The 24,041-nt window shown below is 35.3% G+C and overlaps 1 protein-coding gene across 2 annotated transcripts in view; it reads right to left on the bottom strand.

Annotated features, from left to right (window-relative positions):
* Window positions 1–7,456: 7,456 nt before the first annotated feature.
* CFAP299 (cilia and flagella associated protein 299) overlaps window positions 7,457–24,041 on the bottom strand; it is a gene marked incomplete at both ends in the record, with an annotated part of 616,738 nt that continues 600,153 nt past the window's right edge. For both annotated transcript variants that reach the window (XM_082837623.1, XM_082837624.1), the window contains one exon: window positions 7,457–7,552. In XM_082837623.1, the coding sequence (XP_082693749.1) occupies window positions 7,457–7,552 (96 nt within the window). The remainder of the gene's footprint in view (window positions 7,553–24,041) is intronic.

The raw sequence follows: 24,041 nt of genomic DNA, 5'->3' as shown, positions 1-24,041 counted from the left end.
CATTTTTACCTGGAAGACATCTCAAAATTTATACACATAGCACACTGTACAACTTAATTTTATTCATAATAATTTCAACTGATGGCAAAACTGCATTTGGAAGGAAACACTGACATCCATTCCTGGTTAAGTCTCAAAGCAGCATTAGGAATAGGAGTATATTTCCCCCCAGATTAAAATATTAATATTAAATCAAGAGTCAACATCACACTAATGATTTTTAACTAAGTGTGTTGCTAGTTTCAAGAGATTTCATAGTAGATATTTCGTGGGTGTCTTCCCAACTTATGATAATCTCCCCCTTTCTAGAAACAGCCCTTGAGACATAGGGATGAACTTCCAAGTGTTATGTCTACCATCCGACCTTGACCATTGCTGACTGATGCAGTGGGGGACACCTGACCCTCCTGTGGCTGATCAGGTTCTATCTCCTGAGAATTTGAAATTTGGGATTGACAGAGACTGGGAAGTGGATGGAGCTCTGCTTTATTTACTGACAGTGTTTGACAGACAGGCTTCCAGAATTCTTTATTCTTTCTTTCCTGAGTCTTAGCTTTCAACCATTCCTTGGATTCTAGTATACTCCTATATCTGCTTAAATGTGTGAGATTTGTTTTTGTGGCTTGCAAACAACAACAGAAAGCCTCTGGTAACTCAGACACTAATAGGTGTTTGATGGTGAAAATGGAGAGGTGTTGATCAGTGGACAATTTGTATGGGAACTTAAACTTACAGAGCTGGCTTTATTTTGGAACTTCTCAGAGTCAATAAAATGCCACATTGTAAGTCTCTAGGAGAAATCTGTGGTATGCAATTTCTCAGCCTTATGCGACCACAGAAAATTTTAATTTTTGGAAGATACTTTAAAAAGACTAGTGTGCTACAGAATATACTTTGGGAAATACTTCCTTAGTGGTATTCCCAATAAACCAGCATGGTCATCCTCATGACTTCATATGGTTCTGGAAAGTCTTGGCCAATCCATGGAACACCTGTAACAATCTATTGGTAGCCGTAATGAGGAGGAAATCCATCCATAATAGCAGCAGCATCAGCAACAAAAATAAAAGCATAAGATCCCTCAGATTTCTTTTTAATCCAAGTTGGTGAATTTCTTGAGGGAAGCACTTATTCACTATTGTGCCCCTGGAAGAGTATCTGGCTCACAAGAAACAAACAAATGAGTAAGTAGTGTGTCCTCTATAATTAAATAAGTAGATATTTCTTTTTAATTTCCTTGAGATTAATATAGTTTCTGGCTATTGTCGATTGTTTAAATCATATTATTCTGGAAAATACAATAACATTTGAGGAGGTTGGTCATAGATCAGGCAGGTTTAATTGTATAATTTCTTATCTTAGAAAGCTGTGTTATAAAGCAGGAATCATACAAAAAGAATACTCATCCAGTCACATTGCCACTGCTGCTTTTCTTGCCTTTGTCACCACCAGTGAAAAGAGGAAGAATGAATTGCTACTCCAATGACTGAGTACCTTAGCATCCCAGACTTCTCCCTTTTCTCTCTCCTACACTCTCTCTCTACTCCATTGAACTGGATGCATTGTTTTGTCACAGAATTACCTGCTTTTCTGAAGATTCTCATTCATTCACAAAATTGTTATAGTTGTATTAAGGAGAACATAAATCTTCCCAGCCTGACAATTCCAGATTTTAGTGGGGCTTGGCTCCCGGCTGATGCTGAGTCAAGTTTCCCTTCTCTGGGCAAAAAAGAGAAGGACTTGGGGAAAAAAGAGAAGGGGGAAGGGAGGGAAGAAAAGAGGGAGGAAGAGAGAGAGGAAGAGGGAGAGGGAGGGAAAGGGGGAGAGGAAGAGAGAGAAAAGTGTGTCTGGAGAAACAGACAGGCTGTTTTGTTGGAAAGAATAATGATGCACAGGGAAAAATACAGTAATGAGATAGAGCGGGATGTCTGATAGTGTTCAAGTGTTTGATTATGATTATTCCTGGGATGCAGACATATTCCTTTCTTTAGTTCTGGGAGACCCCTCAGTGTTTTTATAATAAGGCTTCAAATTGGTTAGCCATCACTTGCAACTAGAGTCTTGGACAATGCACTTAAACTATCACTTGGAGAAAATTACACTTACCTAGCAAGGTTATTCTGTTCATCTGAGGGAGTCTATAAATAGATTAGAAAAACAGCAAGGAGAAATCATAGATGTTTTGGATTTTGAAGGGACCTTCAAGAGCCAAAGTCTGGAGAGATAAAGTGATTTGGCCAATTACCAACATCAGCTTGCCAAAGAGTCTGGTCCTTAATGCTCTTTACTTTGTATTGCATTGCTCGATTTCTGGTTTCATTTCCTTTCTGTTGGCTAGCTCATTCTTTGGTCCTGTGTCTTTGGCCCGCTGTTCTGCTGATTCTCACATTCATTTCACATATTCCATTTCCTTGGCCCTGCATTCAACCATTAACTTCAAGTTAAAATTACTTTCTTCATGTACCCTGGACTCAGGCACAGCAGCTTTCTAATTGCTCTCTCTTCTTTACTGGGTAAAAGTCAACCTAATGAGTTTCCATAAAAGGAATTTCCACTTACTAATAGTTTCATTAGTTTGACCTCAGTACTGCGACCACAGAGCAAGGTAAGATGTGAGAGATAAGCTCAACAAAATGGGATGTTATTTAAACATTTATAGGAATTGTGGCTCTGTTGACAGAAAGAATATGAAAAAAAATCAGAAATAGAATGAAACCTTGAATATCAGTCAACCTGGGTGGGTGCTGCAAACTTAAATCAGGCTACAAAACTAGGCAATATGACATCTGAATCCAAGGCCATCCATATTTAAAAGACATGAACCTCAGAAGGAACTCTCAGAAGTCTAGACTTGGCTTAGCATTGAACGAGACATTCTAATCATGAGAATGTCCTGGGTATTTGTAGTCCACAACCTGTGTTATGGGCCAAATTGTGCCCAAATTCATAGCTAAAGCTCCACCCCGCCCCCCCACCCCACCCCTGGTACCTCAGAATGTGATTGTACTTTGAGAAAGGGTGTGTAAAGAGGTAACTGAGTTAAAATGACGTCATTATGGTGTATTCTAATCCAATCTGACTGTTGTTCTCACAAGAATAAGAAATTTTGACACATGGAGAGACACCAGGGACGCCTGCACAGAGGAAAGACCATGCAAAGGACAGCAAGAAGCATGCCATCTGCAAGCCAAGGAGAGAGGCCTCAGAAGAAACCAAACTTGTTGGTAACTTGATCTTGGACTTACAGTCTCCAGAAGTGTCAGAACATAAATTTCTGTTGTTTCAGCCACCCAGTCTGTGGTATTTTGTTATGGCAGCCCTAGCAAACAAAAACATCCCATAACCTAACTCAAATCTCTGTTCAGTATTTACTATCATTAAATTCAGTTCAGAAGGTAAAGTAAAAATTACTTGTGATGACATAATTAATTTTTGTGTCTTAAACCATGGGACTAAATATAGGAATAATCTGTAAATATACAAAGTATTTTAAATATTTGAAATACCTACACTTAAAAATATTTAAAATAGTTAAAACATTTAAGAAACACTGGCATATTAGAGGATAGAGTATTTAATAGGTAAGCATTATTTTTCCAGTTTAAAATGTTTACAAAACAGAAACAGACTCACAGGCATAGAAAACAAATTCAGTTAAGTCCCCTACACACGACCAAGTTCCATTCCGAGAGTGCGTTTTTAAGTCCAACAAAGTTAGTCTAGGTACCCAACCAACACAACTGGCTATATAGTACTGTACTGTAATAGGTTTACAATACTTTTCATACAAATAATACATAAAAAACAAACAAACACAAAAAATAAAGAAAACATTTTAAATCTCACAGTACAGTACCTTGAAAAGTACAGTAGTACAGTACCTTGAATAGTACAGTAGTACAGTACAACAGCTGGCATCCAGGGGCTGGCATCGAGTGAACAGGCAAGAAGAGTTACTGACTGGACGAGGGGGAGGAGGTGGGAGATGGTAGAGCTGAAGGATCGTCAGCAACAGGAGACGGAGGGCAAGCTGCAATTTCACTCACGCCTGATGTTGATGGCACAGGTTCTGGTTCCTTGCTGGATTCTATTCTTTCTACTCTCTTGAAAAAACGACCCAATGATGTCTGGATAGTAGCTCTTTTTTTCTCATCATAGATGACATGGTAGCACTGGATTGCATTCTGAACCTTGCAGAAGGTTGCATTGCTTCAACCTTTGTGTACCATTCTACTTTCGGGTCCTGTGCCTCAAAAACTAACAGTGCCTCCTCAAATGAAGAAAATCCCCTAGCCATTTGTTGTGTCGTGAATCTCTTCAGTTCTTCAGTTACTTCTTCTTCCTCTTGTCTCTCTTCCTCCTTGCTATGCACAGCAAGTTCCATTGTTATCGCTTGGCGTTTCTTAGCAGTACCAGCTACATCACCGCTGCTTTTACGCTTGCTTCTGGACATCCTGGGCTTGAAATAAAGATACTGTACTACTGTACTCTATACAGTTCTGTACAGTAAAGTACACAAAAGCACAACCACTTGTAGAGGATGCACACATATGACAATGTACGCCAGACACGTGAACTAACTTACGTGATTGGAGATGTGAACGTACTTTCACATCTTTGAAAGTTTGCAACTTGAAGGTTTGTATGTAGGGGACTTACTGTTTATGGTTACAAAGGGGAAAGGAATGGGGAGGGGAGGGATAAATTAGGAGTATGGGATTAACAGATGCAAACTACTATACATGAAATAGATCAGCAATAGGATTTACTGTATAGCACAGGGAATTATATTCAATATATTGTAATAACCTATAATGGAAAATAATATGAAAAGTATATATAACTGAATCACTTTGCTGTACACCTGAAACTAATGCAACATTGCAAATCAACTATACTTCAATAAAAAAAAGAAAAAATATCTAAATTAGATCAGCTGAGAGGCAGCTCCTAGAAAAAAGGGATTAAGAGAAATTTAAATCTTGATAGAAGTTACTTTTATTTAAAAATAAAATGTGATATTTGAATAGTTAATTCAGACTATTTTAAATTGAAATTTTATAAATTTGTGAACTATATTTAAACTTTAAGAGAACATGAATCATTACAATTTTAATTTATTAAATTTATGACAGCTATTTAAATGTGTATGAAAGCTTATTTGTTACTTGGAAATTTGAATTCATTAGAAAATTGAATGTAATGAAGTTCATAAATAAAATTTAAAATGTTTAAAGGAATTTAGTTAACTGAACTATGGAAGAAATAAAAATGATTGCTAAAATTTCATCAAATCTATAGATAGAACAAACTAATTTGTATACATACTTAAAATATAAGTAGAGTTTTGAACTGATAAATATAATAAATCAAATTATTTTATTTCAAAAACAATCTCAGACTTACAGAAAAGCTGCAAGTACAGCACAAATAATTTTTCCCCATAAAATTTTATAAATAATTTGCTGACATGATGCCCTTTGACTCCCAAATGCTTTAGTGTAATTTCCTACGATCAAGGACATTTTCTAATATAACCACAACATAATCATCAAAATCAGGACATAAACATTTTTATATTACTACCATCTAATCTTCAGAAATCATTCAATTTTCACCAGTTGTCCCCAAATTCCCTTTATACGGTACAAATGAAACTCAGAGTCTTGTGTTGCATTTGATTATCATGTCTCTCTAGTCTCACTCAATCTGGGACAATTTCTCAGTCTTTTACTTTGATGATCTTGACACTTTTGAAGACGTCAAGCCAGTTATTTTGTTTAATGTCCTTGGATTTGGGTTTGTCTGTGTTTTCTCTTGATTAGATTCAGGTTATGCAACTTTGGCAGGATTATTACAAAAGGGATGCTGAGTTCCTCTGTTGCATCTTCTTCGGTGGGGAACAAATTCAGTTCACCTCATTACTAATCATATTCTCTTTGATCACTTATGAAAGTGGTGTCTTTCAGGCTTTTCCATTTTTCCCTCTGTAATTAATAAGTATTTTATGTGAGATACTATGTAAATATCCTATTCCTCATCAATTGCTCATTTACATAGATCAGTATAGACTCATGGTTTCCTATTTTATGCCTGTTGTTATCACTATTTATTTTGATGCTCAAACTGTCTCAGATTTGGCCAGTGGGAACACTTTCAAGGTGGATTCTGTGTCCTTTTGATAAGTCCCCTTCATTTTTCCAGAACTGCTTTGCTTTCTGGCACAGAGATTCCAGACTCTTTTATTTTCCCTGCCTCAGCCCTGGAATCAGTCATTTCTCTAAGGATCCCTTCTTCCCTTTGGCAGAAAATGGTGTTGAGAAACTAAGATCTGGGTGCTAGGTGCGCTGTGCTCACTGATATTGGGTGCTGCTGCTCCAAGGCCCTCTCAGTGGATGGAGCATTGGAATATGCAGACATACACACATTAACATATATTCTGTACCTGTTGTATATATTGAAAATGATGAGATCACACCAATATATCCAATTCTAATTTAACACCACGCTACTCACCTAGACTGAGATCTGACACCTCGTGCCAGACCATCACCTCCACCATGAATACAGCCTTGTTACCCCATTGCAACCGGGGAATTCCTGCTCCGGGATTTCCCACCCCCATACCCACACTGAGCAGACTTCTACCTTGCTTGGCTCCACCTAATTGCTTTAGAACTGGATTGTTTAGAAAGTGAAGAAAGACAATGCGAAGGAGAAGAGGAAGAGCCAAATATGAATCTTAAATCACAAATGGCCTCTGAACATCTTTTCTGCACAAAAGTCATCTGCAGGGGTATATTAGGAAAACATGTTCTTCACTCTTCTGAGGTCCTCATTTCTCTAAAATCTTCTGGTTTCCTTTAGATTTCATTTTCTCAGCTTTATTGTCATGGGGTTCATATTGTCCAGGCACATAAACATATCAAACACTTCAATCATTTCATACATCATCTCATGGGATATTTCAGATTATATTTACTCATGTAGTGCTACTAAAAACCTTGTATTTATATTTCCTTATGCCTGTCTTCCAGTGATTTCGGGAGCTAGCACTGCCATGTGGTATAAGGCTTGGCCTGCTATATTTGGCAATAGTAGGACCCAGAACATTTTTGGAACATTTGGAAACACGTGGAAAATCTGAGGTACAAAAGAAGTCATTAATGACTATATCTTTGAAATAGCCATAAGATTTTCTCCCATGAACTACTGCAATCAGCTTCAGTGTTTAGGGGGAAAAAAATTTAGAAAAACCTCAGATCAGATTAAGAAGTTATTTGTACCACAAAACGGATAATCAAGATCGTGATTTTCTTTCTAATTTCTTTATCAACTTTTATTATTCTGATTTGCCTTATAGCTACAGGACTCATTTATTATTCTAATTTGCTTCTGGTTATAGGAGTCATTTAAATTTAGCAAACCATTAGGAAACCATCTAACATGTTGGTAGTTAAGTCTTTCTTCTGGAAACGTGGTCAAAAATGACAGCTTGTATGTAGAGCTCTGTCTGGATAGGGGTTCTAGTAGAGTTGTCACCTGGTTGAGCCTAAAATACATAAATCATATCGTTAATCAGTCCAGTCCATGTAAATAATTAGCATTAAATGAATTTTCTTCGTGCTTCAATGTTGCAGCAAACAGAACTAAGAAGGCTGTGGCCATGGAGATATGTTTGTGTTTCCCCCTAGATTCTTTTTCTCAGGAGTGGTAATAATTCCAATCAGGAGCTTTGAGGCCCTGGGTTGTGACATTACTGAAAATATCTAGGATCAAAGCAGTGTTCCCCAGGTTCATGCTTGTCTAGACTGAACCCCATGGGTCACTAACTCTGCAAAGTTCCCAGGGGAGGGTTTTGTAAACACATGTGATAGCAGGGTAATAAGTCAAAAAGAATGCTACCTTGATTTCAAGTTTGTCAAATAAAAATGTCTCAAGTTTGGAACTGGTTCAGACTAGTGTAACTAACTACCTGTCCCTACCCTGGGTTTCATAAAAAATTTCTTATCAGTTTAAAAACTATTTGATCTACTTTTTTTCCCCTTTGTATTGTAATCTGTGAAAAAAGGTTTGGTCCTTTTGCCTTTATTCACGATAGTCTGTCATGCTTACAGGCTCCTAGGGAATGCCTATGGGGGCAAGTGTTCACTAATGTGGTACTGGTAAGAGAAAACAGATGCTAAACGAGTCAGACAATATCTACAATTGCAAAATATTAGCCATTGGGCCTTTTCTATATTTGAAGTACAAAAGAATGATGTTACTCGCTCTCTCTCCTTCTCTTGTAGGAAGAGATGATAAGAAATTTAAATCTGGGACTAGAAAGAAGCTTTGATATTGCCTTTTCCCCATAGTATTCATTTTCTTACACTAGTGAGAAAGAATATATTTGACCCATCTTTGGTTAAATAGAGTTTGTAAAATTGTAAAGATTTTGAAATGGGTAAAACAAAAGGAGTGGGTGTCTCGAGTGGCTTACCCGTCCACGTTTTTGTGCCATTTTACAAATCTTTAAGTTGGAGAGAACTGATAATAATGCAGTATATTCTTGTCTACAAAGATGCAAATTAATTGCGCCCAGTGGCATGCCATTGATTATTGCCCTGTATTGGGACCTGCTTTGTACCAATTTGTAAATTAATTTTACATATTTTCCCTTTTGCTATTTTTGCGTTTTGTTTGTGTTTTCGGAACTTTTACAATGAATAAATTATTCCCCATTGGTGACAACAATGATTCGAAATTTGATTTTACGTCTTAACCTTAGTGATCTCTGTAAATAGATTAATAGATCACCGAGATTTATTCTTTCTTGAGGGAGAGATAACAGAGAATCTGATTTGTTAGCAGTTTTTCTTTATTTGTTTACTTGTCTACTTTGAAGAAATTAAGAATCCCATGTGCATCAGGAAAGAGGACAACTCTTTGATATATGGACTGGTAACTTCTTTGCATTTACTTTTGAACTGTGGCTAATGTTTAGATTTGAAGCTATATGTTCCCTACATGTCTGTGTGTATATATGCTTAGAATTCAGAAAGACCTTTACATCTTTATGTGTGAGTATATAATATTTTCCTATCTCTGGAGGAATTCATAAATTAGATTTAAAAATCTCCTAAATTAAAGAAACTCTGTTCTGATTGGCCTATAGAGTTCTTATACAAGTAAGTTCTTATGTAAGTCAAATATTTATAAACTTCCAGGAAAATATGGAAATTAAAGTTTGGATACTTTAAATGTGCTATCCTTAAAAAGTTATTCTCACAGAAATGTTTAAACAACTTAAGGTCATATAATTGAGATAAATATTTGGTAAATCAGACTACTGTAATAATTTTGGTTTAATGCAAACAGCTTGTCCTCTGATTTATCAATGTTAGGTATAACATAAGCATATACATTTTATTCTACTGTACTTGGGTTTACTTTTTTTTAACTTATTGAGATATACTGGTCAAATAAGCTAACGTTACTCCGACACAATCTTTAAGATAATGAGAAATGTAAGTCTGTATTCAACAAAATCAAATCATTTTTCTGACAACTTTATGTCAACAGTAATTTTGTTTTTTACTATGTCAGCTTGAATATAATTCCCCAGATCTTTAAGTAATATAAAAACTTAAACGGCTGTTAGGTTGAATTACATAATGAATATTCATATGATATCCAGATAGTTTCTAATTATGATAGAATACTGAAAATTTGATGCCTAATTATTAGGAATAATTTTAAGTTTATATACTTTGCTTATATCCAATGGAAAGTTCCTATCTTGGGTCATGTTAATGAACTGTTCATTTTGTCTCTTTAAAAAGATCTGTGTGTGGCTGTACAAAGATGTAATATAAACTTTGCTTGTCTGTTAAAATGCTTTTAGGAGAGAGACAGTACTTAGTTATCCACCTCTAGTTTTCTCTATGAAATAGAAGTTACTTTGGTTAAAAATCACAATTAATATGAATGGTTGAGACTACATCATAAGCAATAGGGACAGACTAATACCACTGTCTCTTTGCTTTTGTGTTTCAAAGAGAAAGGAGTTATATCCTATAGTGGAGGCTTTATAACAGTATATAGTAGTAATTATACATATCTATATACACATATAACACATTTATATATAACTTATACATTTATATATTTATAATTTATATATTTATAAATATAATTTATATAATTTTTATATATGTTTATATATATAAAGTCACTATTATAGGAACTTCCCTGGTGGCGCAGTGGATAAGAATCTGCCTGCCAATGCAGGGGACACGGGTTTGATCCTTGGTCCGGGAAGATCCCACATGCCGCGGAACAGCTAAGCCCGTACACTACAACTACTGAGCCTGTGCTCTACAGCCCGCAAGCCACAACTACTGAGCCCACGTATGTACCACAACTATTGAAGCCTGTGCTCTGCAACAAGAGAAGCCACCACAAGGAGAAGCCTGCGCACGGCAACGAAGAGTAGCCCCTGCTTGACGCAACTAGAGAAAGGCCGCGCGCAGCAACAAAGACCCAACGTAGCCAAAAATAAATAAAGTTAAATCTTTAAAAAAAATCACTGCTATACACTGTTATAATTATACACAATATATATTAAACATAACTATATAATGTATATATAGTAGTGCTTTTCAGGCTTTTCTTTTTTTCTTTTGTTCTATCTCAGAACCTCTGTAAAATCTTGGGACTTACTAAAGACCACAAAGAAATTTTATGTGGATTATAACTTTCAATATTTACCATACTGGAAGTGGAAATTGAGCAAATTTAAAATACTGATTCATTTGATTATAGCTATGATGAATATAATTGAAATGTTAACAGAAATAACATCTTACTATTAATATAAAAATTATTTTGAGTTCATGGATTTCCTGAGAATTGCTGTGATATGAAAAAGCAAAATGAAGGACAAAATTTGGAAGTAAATTTCCCTTTCCTTGGTTTATAGTACTTGAGACTGAATAGAAGTGATGAAATGTGCTAAAATTTTAGTTAAGTTTGCCCTGTCTTGATGGACTTGATTATTGGCTAATTCCTTTGCCTACTATATGAAAGTCTTTTCTTTTCTTTTTTTTTAATACCTTCTGTGTAATCTGTCTAGGTAGCAAATTGTGTCTTACAAGAATAATTTTCTGTCCTTTATGATGAATTTATTACATCCTTGATTGTTTAAGAAAGAAAAAAATAAGAAACAAATAAAAGAAAACAAAGAACAAAAATTCCTCGCTTATAAAGAGCTAAGGTTCTTTACAATCATGTTAATGTAATGTTTATTTTTAAATGTTTTATTGTCTTAAATGTTTAATTAGTTAACTCAGTATTATTTTTTGTAGCACCCTGATCCTATCTTAATCAAGTGTCCAAATATCTTCTGATAATTTTTTTCCTGATTTTTGACTTTCCATAATTGGACCCTAAGTATAGAAAAATTAAATAAAACCTTCCAGATATATTTTACACCAGAAGCTATATTTGCGATTTCCCAGAGGGCCCCTGGAAAAATCACAAAGATTTATTTTTTCACCTTTGAAAAGAGGTGCCAGAAAGAATTAGATTTTTCTGTAGAATTCTGTGGGAAGAGTTGTTAAATCAGAAGAGGTGCTCAGCCTTGCCGAGATTATATTTATATAGGTATAATGTTATTAACATAAATTTTCAGATATTTTGTGTGCTTTTTGGGAAGTCCCTGGGGTAATGTCATTGCCCTTCTTGTCTTATAATATGGCTTTACCCTCAGGGAAAACACTGATTGCAACTCTTAGGAATATTTCCATCAGGTTTTGTTGTATTTAGCAGAGTTCTGGTGGTACTGAGCCTGATGATATTAGACAACAGTAGTATAATGTTATCTGTCATAATTTCAGCTCTTGTTTTTAAAGATACAAATGTTTAGGTCTTACTGCAGACTTACTGAACCTCTTATTTGATGTTCCTGTTATAAACAATTATATCTTAGGATTATTTTACGTCATATCTCAATAGTTCTTCCTCTATAAAATTATTTTCATCCATTTTTCTGAATCAAGTACAGCACTCACAAACTTCTTTTAAAATAAATTTAATCATTATCCTTAGATGGTTTGTCATATTTTTTTTTTGTGGGGGGCAGAGAATGGCTTTATCATCTTTGTTTTGCATACCACAGAAAGCACTAACCATTTTGTTTTCTGCATTATTCTTATTATGAACCCTCATCAGACTGTTCACATTTGAAAATTATTAGTAATAAATCACTCAGACATTTTAAGTCCCTATCACCTACAGATGGTATTGTTTTACTCTGATGCTTTCTTGAAGTCTCTCTTATAGTTACAGGTGAGAATCTGTGTCTTCAACTAAGAAGAAAAGTGTCAGAATATTGTAGAAAAGAACTATACCAGGTACTTCAATTATTGACACTTCAAAGCTGAGCTGACATAGATTAGACAACTTCCAAACTGCACCGCCGATTTCCAGGTCCTGTTTTGGCCAAATGAGAGGACTGCATAGGACAGCTAACCAAAGATCCAGTGGAGCAGGAATCAATTATAATAAGACTGAACGAACTAATAAGAGAAATTATATTGTGGCTATTTGTCTGGAATATTCTTGATATTCTTTTAAGCTTCTATTTTCAGATATATAAGAACTACCCTATCTCTCTCTTGTTAAGCAATATGTAACCCATTGCAATTTAGTAAAGTCTGCTTTTGTAAACTGAAGTGAAACATTTTAAAATGATATCTGATTCCCACTTCTCTTCCAGGATTCAGAAATTTATATTAAGTCTCCTTACTTTCCACGGCCATTTAGTTATTTGCATAGGTTCAATAATGCTCTGTCATCTATAATTGTACATAATATAATTGTACAAATTATAAAATCAGGGCCTTGACTAGAATGTCATACTTGAAAATAATGCTTATTTAATCAGGTAGAAACAGCCACTCTTTTCAGGGATTAAGTTTGACTTTACTTATGGAAGCAATGTCTATGAAGCCCTGGCCTATTTCTTGACTTAAAAAGTCCAAGAATATTATATATTCTGTGTAACTAACTTGAGCATTCCTTGGGCTTGGTTTCCTAGCCTCAGGTCAACAAATAATAGAGGTTTTTAAAAATCCAATTTGAGAGTTCTTATGAAAATTTCCAAGCACAGTTTAATTTAGTATTTGTTCAAAATTGTATGGATTTAGGGTTTACATGGGCAACTTAAGGTGTCCAATATGGTAAATAAAATTTTTACTTCACCTATGTAAAAAATCAGTCAACTCTAATGAGACCAGCTTTATTTTATAAGAATAATCTTTCTTTGAAATTATTATGATAAAAAGAGGGGAGGAAACTGTCAGGGAAAATTGTGAGAGACTGTGAAAGGGCAAAAAACAAATGGTGACTATCTTGACTACTCACTAATTTAGGTTTTCTCATCTTTGATTGATATTACAACTCTGTAAGTGGTAGAAATCTGATAATAATGCAAATACTTCTTGTCTGTATAAATGCAAAGCAGTTGTGTTTGATGGACTGCAACTAAGTTTTGCACTGATTTTGATAGACCAGTTTTGCATCTAGTTGTAAATTCATTTCAAAATTTCTTTTTCCCTTTATATGTCTCTGCTCTGAATTCTTCTTGGAATCAATAGTAACATCTACCAGTTCCTCATTAATTAATGAGTTAAAAATCTTTGATACATGCTCATTTTATATCTATAACCTTAATGATAGATAACAAGAATGCTAGAAATAATCTCACATATACAACAACAACAACAAACAATGCAGTTGGTTGAGAAAATTCTGCACTTAGAAAACTCTGACTCTAAGTTCACAGCACTGTAAGGACTTGCTAAAAGACTTCTGCCTGAAGTCACTACTAGGTCCCAGGAGAGAGATGGGGACTCCAAGCCAAATATAAAATATGAGTAAAACAAGACACTGGGATAAGATCATTGGTTATAAATTGCTGAAAAAGAATAATTGACCAAACAAAGTAAAAAGACCCTAAACTTACTCTACAAAATCTGAGAAAAGTTATAGATTTAAATGTATAGAGGAAACCATAAACCAATCTACAAGAAAATATCATTAAGTACTTGCCCATTCTTAGTATGGGAATCTTTTTAAACATAGGAACATGGGAAGAAATCAGAAAGGGGAATCAGTAGTTTGGACTATATAAAATTTAAAATTTGTATGCCAAAAATATTATAAATGTGAAAAGATAGATATCTAAATTGGAATGTGTCACGAAGAAATATGAAAGCCAAAGATTTTCTACCTTTCATACTTTAAATTTAATGAAAAAAAAAACCCTACTAAAACTCCATAGAAAAGTGTGTAGAGGGCAATATACTAACATGCATGTGAAAGAAATGTTCATCCCTGATAATAATTGAAAATGAAACTCAAAGTGACCCTCAATTAATCTGAACTATAAAATTAACAAAGCTTCAAAAGTATGCAAAATAAATAGAGCATGGTTTGGGGGGAGTCTTAAACAGTTCAGGTATAATTGTAAATTGATATGGGTTAACTGCCAAGTGATTTGACAATATCTCTCTAAAGCTTTACAATGTATGTATCTTTTGACTAAGCAATTTCCTTTTTAGGAGTCCATCTTAAAGAAAAAAATCAGAAGCTTGGTTATAGAGAGTTGTTATTTAAACCTAGGGAGAAAAACAGAAACCAACCTAAATGTCCATCAGTGGGAAATCCTTATATAAATGATGAGTACTTTACAGGGTAGAATATTGTTTTACAGCTTGCTTTTTCCATTTAATAGTGTAAATAAACATCTATCCATACTAGCACATCAACTTCAATAAGTATAGCTTTAACTCATTTTAAAGCTGCTTCATACTATTTCACTGTGATGATGTACCATAATTTATTTAATCATTGCCCAGTCATGGACATATGGATTATATCCAGTTTTTAACTATTCCAATAAAAAAATGAAATTCTTTTAGAACGTTCATTTTTTTCTAAGTTGATACACCATCAGGAAACAATATCTATTCACAGAGCACCTATTCAATAGCACATTAAACACATTCTCTCATTTAATCAGCACAACAGCCTTGTGTAAAATGGTTGTTTTTTACAGATTTAACAGATGAGAAAACCGAGGTAGAGAAGTGCTCCGAAGGGGTTAAGTAATTTGCCTTAACCACGAAGCAGATAAGATCTATTTAACTCCAACTCATTTTACCTATTGCCCCTCTTAAACAGCTTTTCCCTGCCTGAGTCCTGGTGGTTATTCCCCACACTTTCCCACTTGTCCTGTTGTTCTTCTAGCCCCTTTCAATTGATCCCAGGCATTTTGGAGAGCCCTTAGGTCTTCAGTTCTCAAATGGAATTCATTAAGAGACTTAGACAGGTCTTGTGAATATCCTAAAATATTATTATATTACTCTGTGTGTGGCCCCATGTGTGCATTTTCTTTTCTGAGCAAATCCATAAAATGTATCAAATTGTTAAAATAAGTTGTGTTTCCCAAAAGGTTAAGAACCTCTTCTCTGGAGAGCAGCCTCACGTGCTTGTTAAGGCAGTGTTCTGGGTTACCAAGTTGGGGCTGCCATTTGTTTGTTTGTTTTATTGTGTTTTTTACTCTTGCTTCAGCTATTTGAGGCTATGTGTATCACTGAGGCCACCAATATTTATGCTGAAGACATCCCAAGCAGCAATAACCATTTAGAAGTTATCAACATGAGATTTTTCTCTCTTGCGAATGGACTTGATCACTATTCATGCTAGTGTGTTCCATGTTCCAATATATTTCAATATCCCTCAACCTGCTTTAGGATTTTAGTGACTCAGAAACTGTAAGCATCTGCTGGGGTGGTGAACCGTTAAGGAGCTGACTATGTGTTCAACTGTTGAGACCCAGAAGAAATCATGCTCTCTTTGAATTAGAAATGATCCATTAACTGTGGTCTTGCACCAACAATGACTCCACGCCTGACTCTGTGTTTCTGGTGCCTGCTTCTCTATCATCAGTTATCAGTCTTTGAAATCATGAAGGAAACAATTATTTTGTTCTTATTTAAACCTTTCATTTAGCCAAGAAACTAACCTTCCACTCTTTCCTTCCTTGTCCTGATTTGTGATAAATTTTGCAAAAAAGTGAGCATGAATTGGGGCTAAAGCTCTCTTCCTCAAATTTCTCCATTCTCATTTCTGTTTTGGCCTGTTTTACCATTGGCATAATGTTTGATTAGGCTTTCCTAGTCAGAGGCTTAAAACAACAATTTTCCTTTGTCATGTGTGTTTTATTGAAATATGTACTTTTCTTTTCACAGCAGATATTCAACTTGGACAGTGAAGGGTTATCATTCATACTTTCATTACTAAGCATTGAGATATATATATATATATATATATATATATATATATATATATATAATTTAAAATTATATATTTAATTTTTTTCTTTCCTCCAGCTCACTTTTTCCGTGCTACACCTTATATATGAGTTCATATATTGGACCCTTAACAACAATGTGCTTATCTCTAGGGGTTGTTGCATAATACTGCATAAAAATTAAAATCAGTTTTCCAGGTTGAGAAGAGGTCATCACATTTAAGCTTTAGGAGTTTTAATTCATAAAAGCCAAGCTCTGTTGTGTAATTTTTAATGTATTCCTCAAGGCCATTGATTTTAGCAGTTAGTTGAGTAAATACTTAATTTATATGTGGTGGACTTTCAGTTCAGGTATACCAGGTGATTGCCCAGGGGAGAAAATGTTTAAAAGCTTCTTAGTATGTGGGTGTTTTAGGGCTATAATCAACCAAACATTCAATAATTTGGGCAGCAAAACCAGAAAGTTGGCAAGGCCTCCGCTTTACTTAATAACTGTGACTGTGCCACTGTTAAAAAGCAACTTTTACAAGAGCTCTATGAGGAAAATCCAGGAGCCAAAAAAGTGGTGCTGGTGATTCAGTAAGTATCCCTTGCCCCATTAATTCAAGTTTGTGTGGAGTTGAGGGAACGCTGTTGGAGACTTTGAAGAAATCATAGCTTCTCTTAAACCTATTCTAGTCAATATGGGTTCTTTTTAAAACTATCCAATAGGAAAAATACCTTGGCCCCGTAAAAAGACAGACTGTAAAACTGAGGACCTTCAGTGAGGGTGGAGCTTCAAGAGAATAAATTCGAACCATCTGCGGAAAGGATGTAGGAATGTTATGGGCCACCATTTTGAGAAGAGAAATTTCAGCCTGTGACAGGCTCCAGATGATTTTAACATAGTCAATGAACTGGGAGGCAGAATTAGGAGGCAATTAACACCTTTCCTACTAATAGTAGCAAGTGTTTGGGTGGGGGGTTGTGGAACAGAGGAGAGAGGAGCTGTGAGGAGGTATTGCTGGAATCGTCCTCTAAATTCAGCAAACAAACAAGCAAAAGCCCCCAAAACAAAAACATATGTTTTCATTAGTAGAAGTTATTTTTAATTTTAAACGTTGTTCACTAGATATTGTTTTGCTCGTAGAAAAAGAAAGTAAAATGTGGCTTTTTGATTTTTTGTGTCTTTTTGTATCTGTATCATATACAATAATGACTATACATTCATTTTAAAAAATAATAAAATACCAAGAACCTAACACAGCGCCATTGCCCTGGACACCTAGAATCAGCACTCCAAAGTTCAGCAAAGGACCCCCAGGGTTAACTCACCTACCAAGGACAGAAAAGCACCAGAGTCAATTACTCTGGCAATTTTCAACCCTTTAAAAATAGCATTAACTCTACATATGTTTCAAATGTCTAAGATCCTAAAATAGTTTAAAGTTAACCTCAAAAGTTTCCAGGATATTTTTGGCCCTCCTATTCATTTCTTTAGCAAATATTTAATATTCAGTTTATTCATTCCACAGATGTTTACTAAGCACCTGCCGTATGCTAGCACTAGAGACCAGAAAGGGTTTCTGCCCTACGTTTCAGTTTATGCTTTATGAGTCTCTGTCATGTATGTTTCATATAAGCCTCTGGGCAAACCTACCTGACAAAATGATTCTTGATGAGGCCATGACAGCAAGAATGAGTACCATCACCCTTATTCTATAATGATCCAAGTAAGTAAGGAAAAATAGCGGCGATTTATCAGTGGAAGCATCTACTGCGGTCATTCATATTACTGTGGAGGTTATCCAGAAGCCTTTGCTGTACGGTTTGTACTTTGTAGTCAGTTTGTGCAGTCTCAGGAATGTGTCATTTAGACTACTTAAAATTAACACTGTTGACTTAAAAGGTGTTTTAGAGGAATGAAGTTTGATTACCTATGGATATATGGTAAGGTGAAACAATAGCTAATGATATATCACTATGAAAAGTAGTATATATCAAATCCAGCTAATCTTTAAGCTCACCTGAGGAGACATTTAAAAATACTCTTGGGCATATATCTGGAGAAAACCATAATTCAAAAAGACATATGCACCCCAATGTTCACCACAGCACCATTTACAATAGTCAAGACATGGAAGCAACCTAAATATCCACTGGCTGATGAATGGATAAAGAAAATGTGGTATATATATATATATATATATATATATATATATATATATACACAATGGAATACTATTCAGCCATAAAAAAGAATGAAATATTGCTATTTACTGCAACACAGATGAACTTAGAGATTATCATACTAAGTGAAATAAGTCAGACAGAAGACAAATATCATATGATATCATTTATATCTGGAATCTAAAAAAATGATACAAATGCACTTATTTACAAAACAGAAATAGACTCACAGGCATAGAAAACAAACTTATGGTTACCAAAGGGGACAGGTAAAGTGGGGCATAAATAAGGAATTTGGGAGTAACATATACACACTACTACAAACAAAACAGAGAAACAACAAGGACCTCCTGTATAACAAAGGGAACTATACTCAATGTTTTGTAATGACCTATATGGGAAAAGAATCTGAAAAAGAAAAAAAAAATGTAGAACTGAATCACTTTGCTATACACCTGAAACTAACACAACATTGTAAATCAACTATACTCTAATAAAATAAAATATTAAAAAAATACAAATTCCTGGGCCTTGCCACAGACCTATGCAGTTTGAACCTCTAGGGGGTGGAGCTTAGTGTTCTCCTGATTGGCTGGTGTGAGGAGAGAGGAAGGGGAAATGCTATATAGAAGTGAAGGAAATTGCTACTAATCAAGCCATGGTGGGCTGGATGTTGATGAAGAGCTCTTGTGATAACAGTTTGCATTCCAACGTAGCACATTTTTATGTTTGAACAGTTGTGATTTTCAAAAAGGGGAGACTGGGTTGGGGAGTGCCTGCTGTATAGACAGGAGTATTGATATGTAAAGAGAAAAGAAATACATCCTGCTAAATTAATGCACGGTCTGCATTGCATATTGTCCAAGTTCTGTGACACTCAGGGTGAACCAGAAAGGTTTATGCTATAATAATGTCTTTTGTTTCAATTTCTTACATCTAATAGAAACCACACATCTCTAAGATCTTTTAACATTTTTGTTTGTTTGTTTGTTTGCTTGTTTTGTTATCAGCTATTTATTAGGGACCTATATTCAAATGCACTCTGTTAGACACGAAACAAAGTAACAAAAAGGAGCCTCTGTCTTACTGAATTTCACATTTTTCATACAATTGATTTTCTTTTGAACACCAATTGGAGTTTAGCCAACAGAAAAATAACCTCCTTTCAAAATGTCTTAATCATTTTTGTACTCAGAAATTTTGATTCTAAGTCATAACACAAATGGTACAGATTTTCATTGAACTGTGCAGAATGGCAAAAACTCATTAGATTTGGCTTCCACTCTTGGAGTTCAATTTTCTCTCAAAACTTCTCTGCTATTTCTCTCCTTCCTGTACCTTGGTCTCAACTGCTTGCAGTTAAGAATCACCTGGGAGCTTTTAAAAAGTATGGATGCCCAGGCCTTCCACCCAGACCAATTAAACTAGAATCTTTGGGGATGAATCTTTGGGGATCAAATATTCTAAAACTTTCTGGGTGATTCTGATGTCTGACCCATGCTGAGAATGACTCTTTAGCCAAAAGGAGCTCCTCTCCCTTCCCATGTAGCCACATGCTCTGTGCTTCCACACCTTTTATGTGATGTTCCTTCCTATCAGTATACTCCTCTGCTCCAGTCCTCATGTTTTCACCATACTCATCCTTCAAGATCCAGTTCAGATGCCATCTCTTTCATTAACTTTTTTTTGAATGCTTTAGGTCCAAAGTAACTTCTTCCTCCTTTGAATTCTTGGAGCATTTTCTTTCCTCTCAGGTCACTTTCCAGCTTGCCATTTCTCTGCGTATTTTATGTTCTCACCCGCCCACCAATTAACCTATAAGCTTTTTAGGGCAAGAAACCCACCTTTCGGGTCCACTTTTTATACCTCACAGTGCCTAGCAGTTACTCAGTAAACATCAGACAAGGAACAGGAGGATGGAAGGAAGAATGAAGAGGCGACAGACTGACTAACATCCATCCACCTTTTTCTCTATACTCATCCAGCACTAGAACTAACTCTCTTTCTCTTTCCTAAGTGTTGGAGTAAAGTGAGATCTCTCAACCACTTTTTCTTCATTGATATATTCTCTAAGTTTTGTCTTTACCTGGATGGCCAGGTAGTTGTGATACTAAAAACGTAACTCAGAAACATCCTAACTGGGGTAGGGCCCCTAATTCTGGTTCTCTTTGCTCTTCACCTGGATTACTGTTACGCTCTCATTTTCTCCAGTCTTTCTCCCTAGTCTGTCGTGATCAACACCCTCTAATCTCCTTAAAAAACAACTTTCTTCCTGTTATTTCCCTGCACAAGAACCTGGGCATATTTCCCTATTTCCTGTCAAGTCTACTCCAAGGTCTTCATCAGTCTTGCATTCAAGGCTTTTCATGACCTTTCCATGCTCAATTCCCATTCTGCTCCTTCTCCAAACTAATTCAGCAGCCAAATTGAACTATTTAGGTTTTCTTTGCCTTTGTTTTACACTCATCAACCTTATCTTTGCTAATAGGTTTCATTCCTGGCATTATCTTCTTCTCCATCTCTATGAGTTCAATTCTTAATCATTCTTCAATTTCAGTTAAAAGATTACCTCCTCTATTAATAATCACCTAATAATCCCCAATGCTGTCCCCTCACCATCTCCTTTCCACTGGCTCCTGCCTCAGATCAAAAGTCATATCTTTCACTGAATCCCCAAAGCATTTCTCTTTTTTGCAACATATCACTTTCTTCCTTATGTTGCAGTTATATTTTTTACATGCCTGTTTCCTTAAAAGTCTTTCAAGCACTTAAAGGGCAAGGGTTGAACTCTTGCTCATCTTTACATTCCCTATGGTGTCTCAAATTTATGTTTAACCTCCATCGCTAGAGTCTACTAATGATGAACTCTGTGACCTTGAACAAGTCATTTAACCTGTTTGTGTCAATTTGTTCATAAATCAAAAACATATTCTAATTTAACAGTCTTAATTTGAGACAGCTTAAATTACATATTCCTGGGACTGCACAAGAACACTTGAAAGCACATACCAAATAAAGGTTTCTGCATAACCTCAACAAAGCCTACAATTACGGCAACACTAGCTGTTTCCACTGATAAGTTCCTGTAATTTATTTTCTGACTTACTTGGATCAATAGAGAGTGGTGTGACTGTACCCTTTCTAACTATCACTGTTACCTCAAGCATCAGTGACATAATACACTCCTCAACTTTGAATTATTATAGCATTATATTTGTGTGTTTGGAGGGAATCATTCATTTAATCATTTGTTCCATGAATATTTATTAAGTACCTATTAACCAGACATTTCCCAGGTGATATGTTCTCACATTAGTTAATAGAAGAGGGGAGGGGAAAGGAAAAAAGCTGTTGTAACTGTGGAAGATGTTTCCTATTTTAACCATTTTATACAATCTCTCATCTTATTAGTAGATCATGAAGGTTTTAGACCACCTATGTTAGGCTAAGACTCAAAGCAAACTCTTTCAGGTTAATGTTTCCTAAAAGCAAAAGAAAAATGCCTAGTTTTTCTCATTTGTCCAGATAGTGCAGAGGAGTGAGTGCAAACTGCGTCCCCTCAGTCCTTCTAAAGGTAATACAATGGAAACATTTTGGTGGGTGTGAATCACTTAGACAAGCATTCTTCACTCAAAAGTAGAAACTGACCTTATTTTTTCCAGATGTTATACAGCTGCAGGGAAGTTAAGGTCAGTGGTCCTGTTTTCAGTGCAACCAAACTCTTATTGCATTGGGAATTTATTAACCAATGAACTCATATTACTTATTCTAAGACCTGCACAATTTTCTTTTTTCCACTCTTACCATTCACAAACAACTATGTTTCATAGGAAACATGCTTCAGAATTAATGAGTCTACATCTGTGTTGTACAAAGGAAACACATCCTGTTTACCAGTGTTTCCACTTTTCATTTATCTTGACCCCTTTAGTTTTAAGCATAAAATATTTCAAAGAGAGTACTTGAAGGAGAGTTGAGTTGTGTTGTTCTTACAACATTTTATAGCACTTTAACTATGGAGTTATTAGAAGGTGTTCATCTTAGGAAGAATTGTCAGCAAAGTTATTAAGAAGAATACTGACTATAAAAATGTAACTCATATCGTTGTTTGTAGTTCAAAAAACTTGACATATTAGCTTATTTCTTCACTCTCCTGCAGGCCTGTAAGAGCTGCTATGTGGATGCATGAAATATAAAAGGATCATGGCTCTTTGACGAGGGTGAAAAAGCTAAGAAATCAGGTAGGTGATGTACATGCTACTTTTATATCTAGTCCATAAAAATGAAAATATATGTGTTATATTTTGTTTGAGAACACTTGTGTTTGGGAACAGAGTACCAGATCTCTTGAGATTATTCTGTTTTTATAGATAAGACTTTTTCAAATTGTGGTTCATGGCAATCTACAGCAGAATCACACTGGCCACTTATGAAAATATGTACTTCTGGGCCCAGTTGAGTCAGAATCTCTGTGAATCAGGTCTGAGCCTGTAGAAGGACTCCAGAGATCAGAAAACAATGATAACAACAACAACAATAAACTCTCATCTTCCAGTTGTGAACAGTAAAGCCTAGGGAGGTAAAGTGAATTTCTCAAGGCCATGCAGCCAGTTAATAGTAAAGTAAGGCCTAGAATTTTGTTTATTAATTCTGAGACCGACATTCTTTTCCAGTAAGTTTTTATCTTTAAAAAGATAAGCTTAAAATAAAATTTAAAGAAATAGAAGTACCCAAGTATCATTGGATGTCTCACCCAATAATTCTTTACTTTTATCATTAATTAACCAAATCCTTGTTCATTCTCCAAGATTTTGGAAGTAACTTTCCTTCAGACTCATCATGAATCTTTTGAGTTATAAGTAAAATCTTCCAGGAAAAAAGAGGAAGACATTATATTTCATGGATTGTTGACTAAGTCTTTGAAAGATCATGATTGATTACTTTGTAAATGTGTGTTTTAGTTAAAGTTATTTGAACCAGTCAAGCAGCAGTTTGGATTCAATGATGATTCTTCAAAGACATAGACAAAAACTCTAATTCATGACACACATTCTTGATATATGTATATGGCATCAGTTAAAATAGAGCCCTAAAAGAGTCTGTGTGATATTCAAAACTGATTCAAAAATTTGTTTCATACATCTTAATGATGCTATAAATCAATTTATATCTTTTCTTATGTACATAGTTTAGCCTTCAAAAAGGAAAAGACTCTGTGAATGCTATTTATTAAGTTTTCTGTAATTTGCCTCAAATGATAACATGTTGACACCCATCTATGATGAGTATAGAGGCACCACCAGAGAGAAGATGCACTCATAAACTTCTCCGCTATTCATAGATTCATAATAAATATGGCCCTACTGATGTTCAGGTCCAGTCCCTCATCTAACTAATGAGAAACCTGAGAACAAAAAAAAAAAGAGTAATGTTCTTTTGAAGGAGATAGTGTTGTGTCAGAAACTGTCACCATGGTTGTTAACTCTAACTCTCCCCCTCCCGCAAGGGAATG

Source organism: Leucopleurus acutus (genome assembly GCF_964270905.1).
Source record: "Leucopleurus acutus genome assembly, chromosome: 4".
In the NCBI taxonomy this organism is placed as follows: Eukaryota; Metazoa; Chordata; class Mammalia; order Artiodactyla; family Delphinidae; genus Leucopleurus; species Leucopleurus acutus.
Note: the sequence above shows the minus strand (reverse complement) of the source record. Positions and strands in the feature narration are given on the sequence as shown.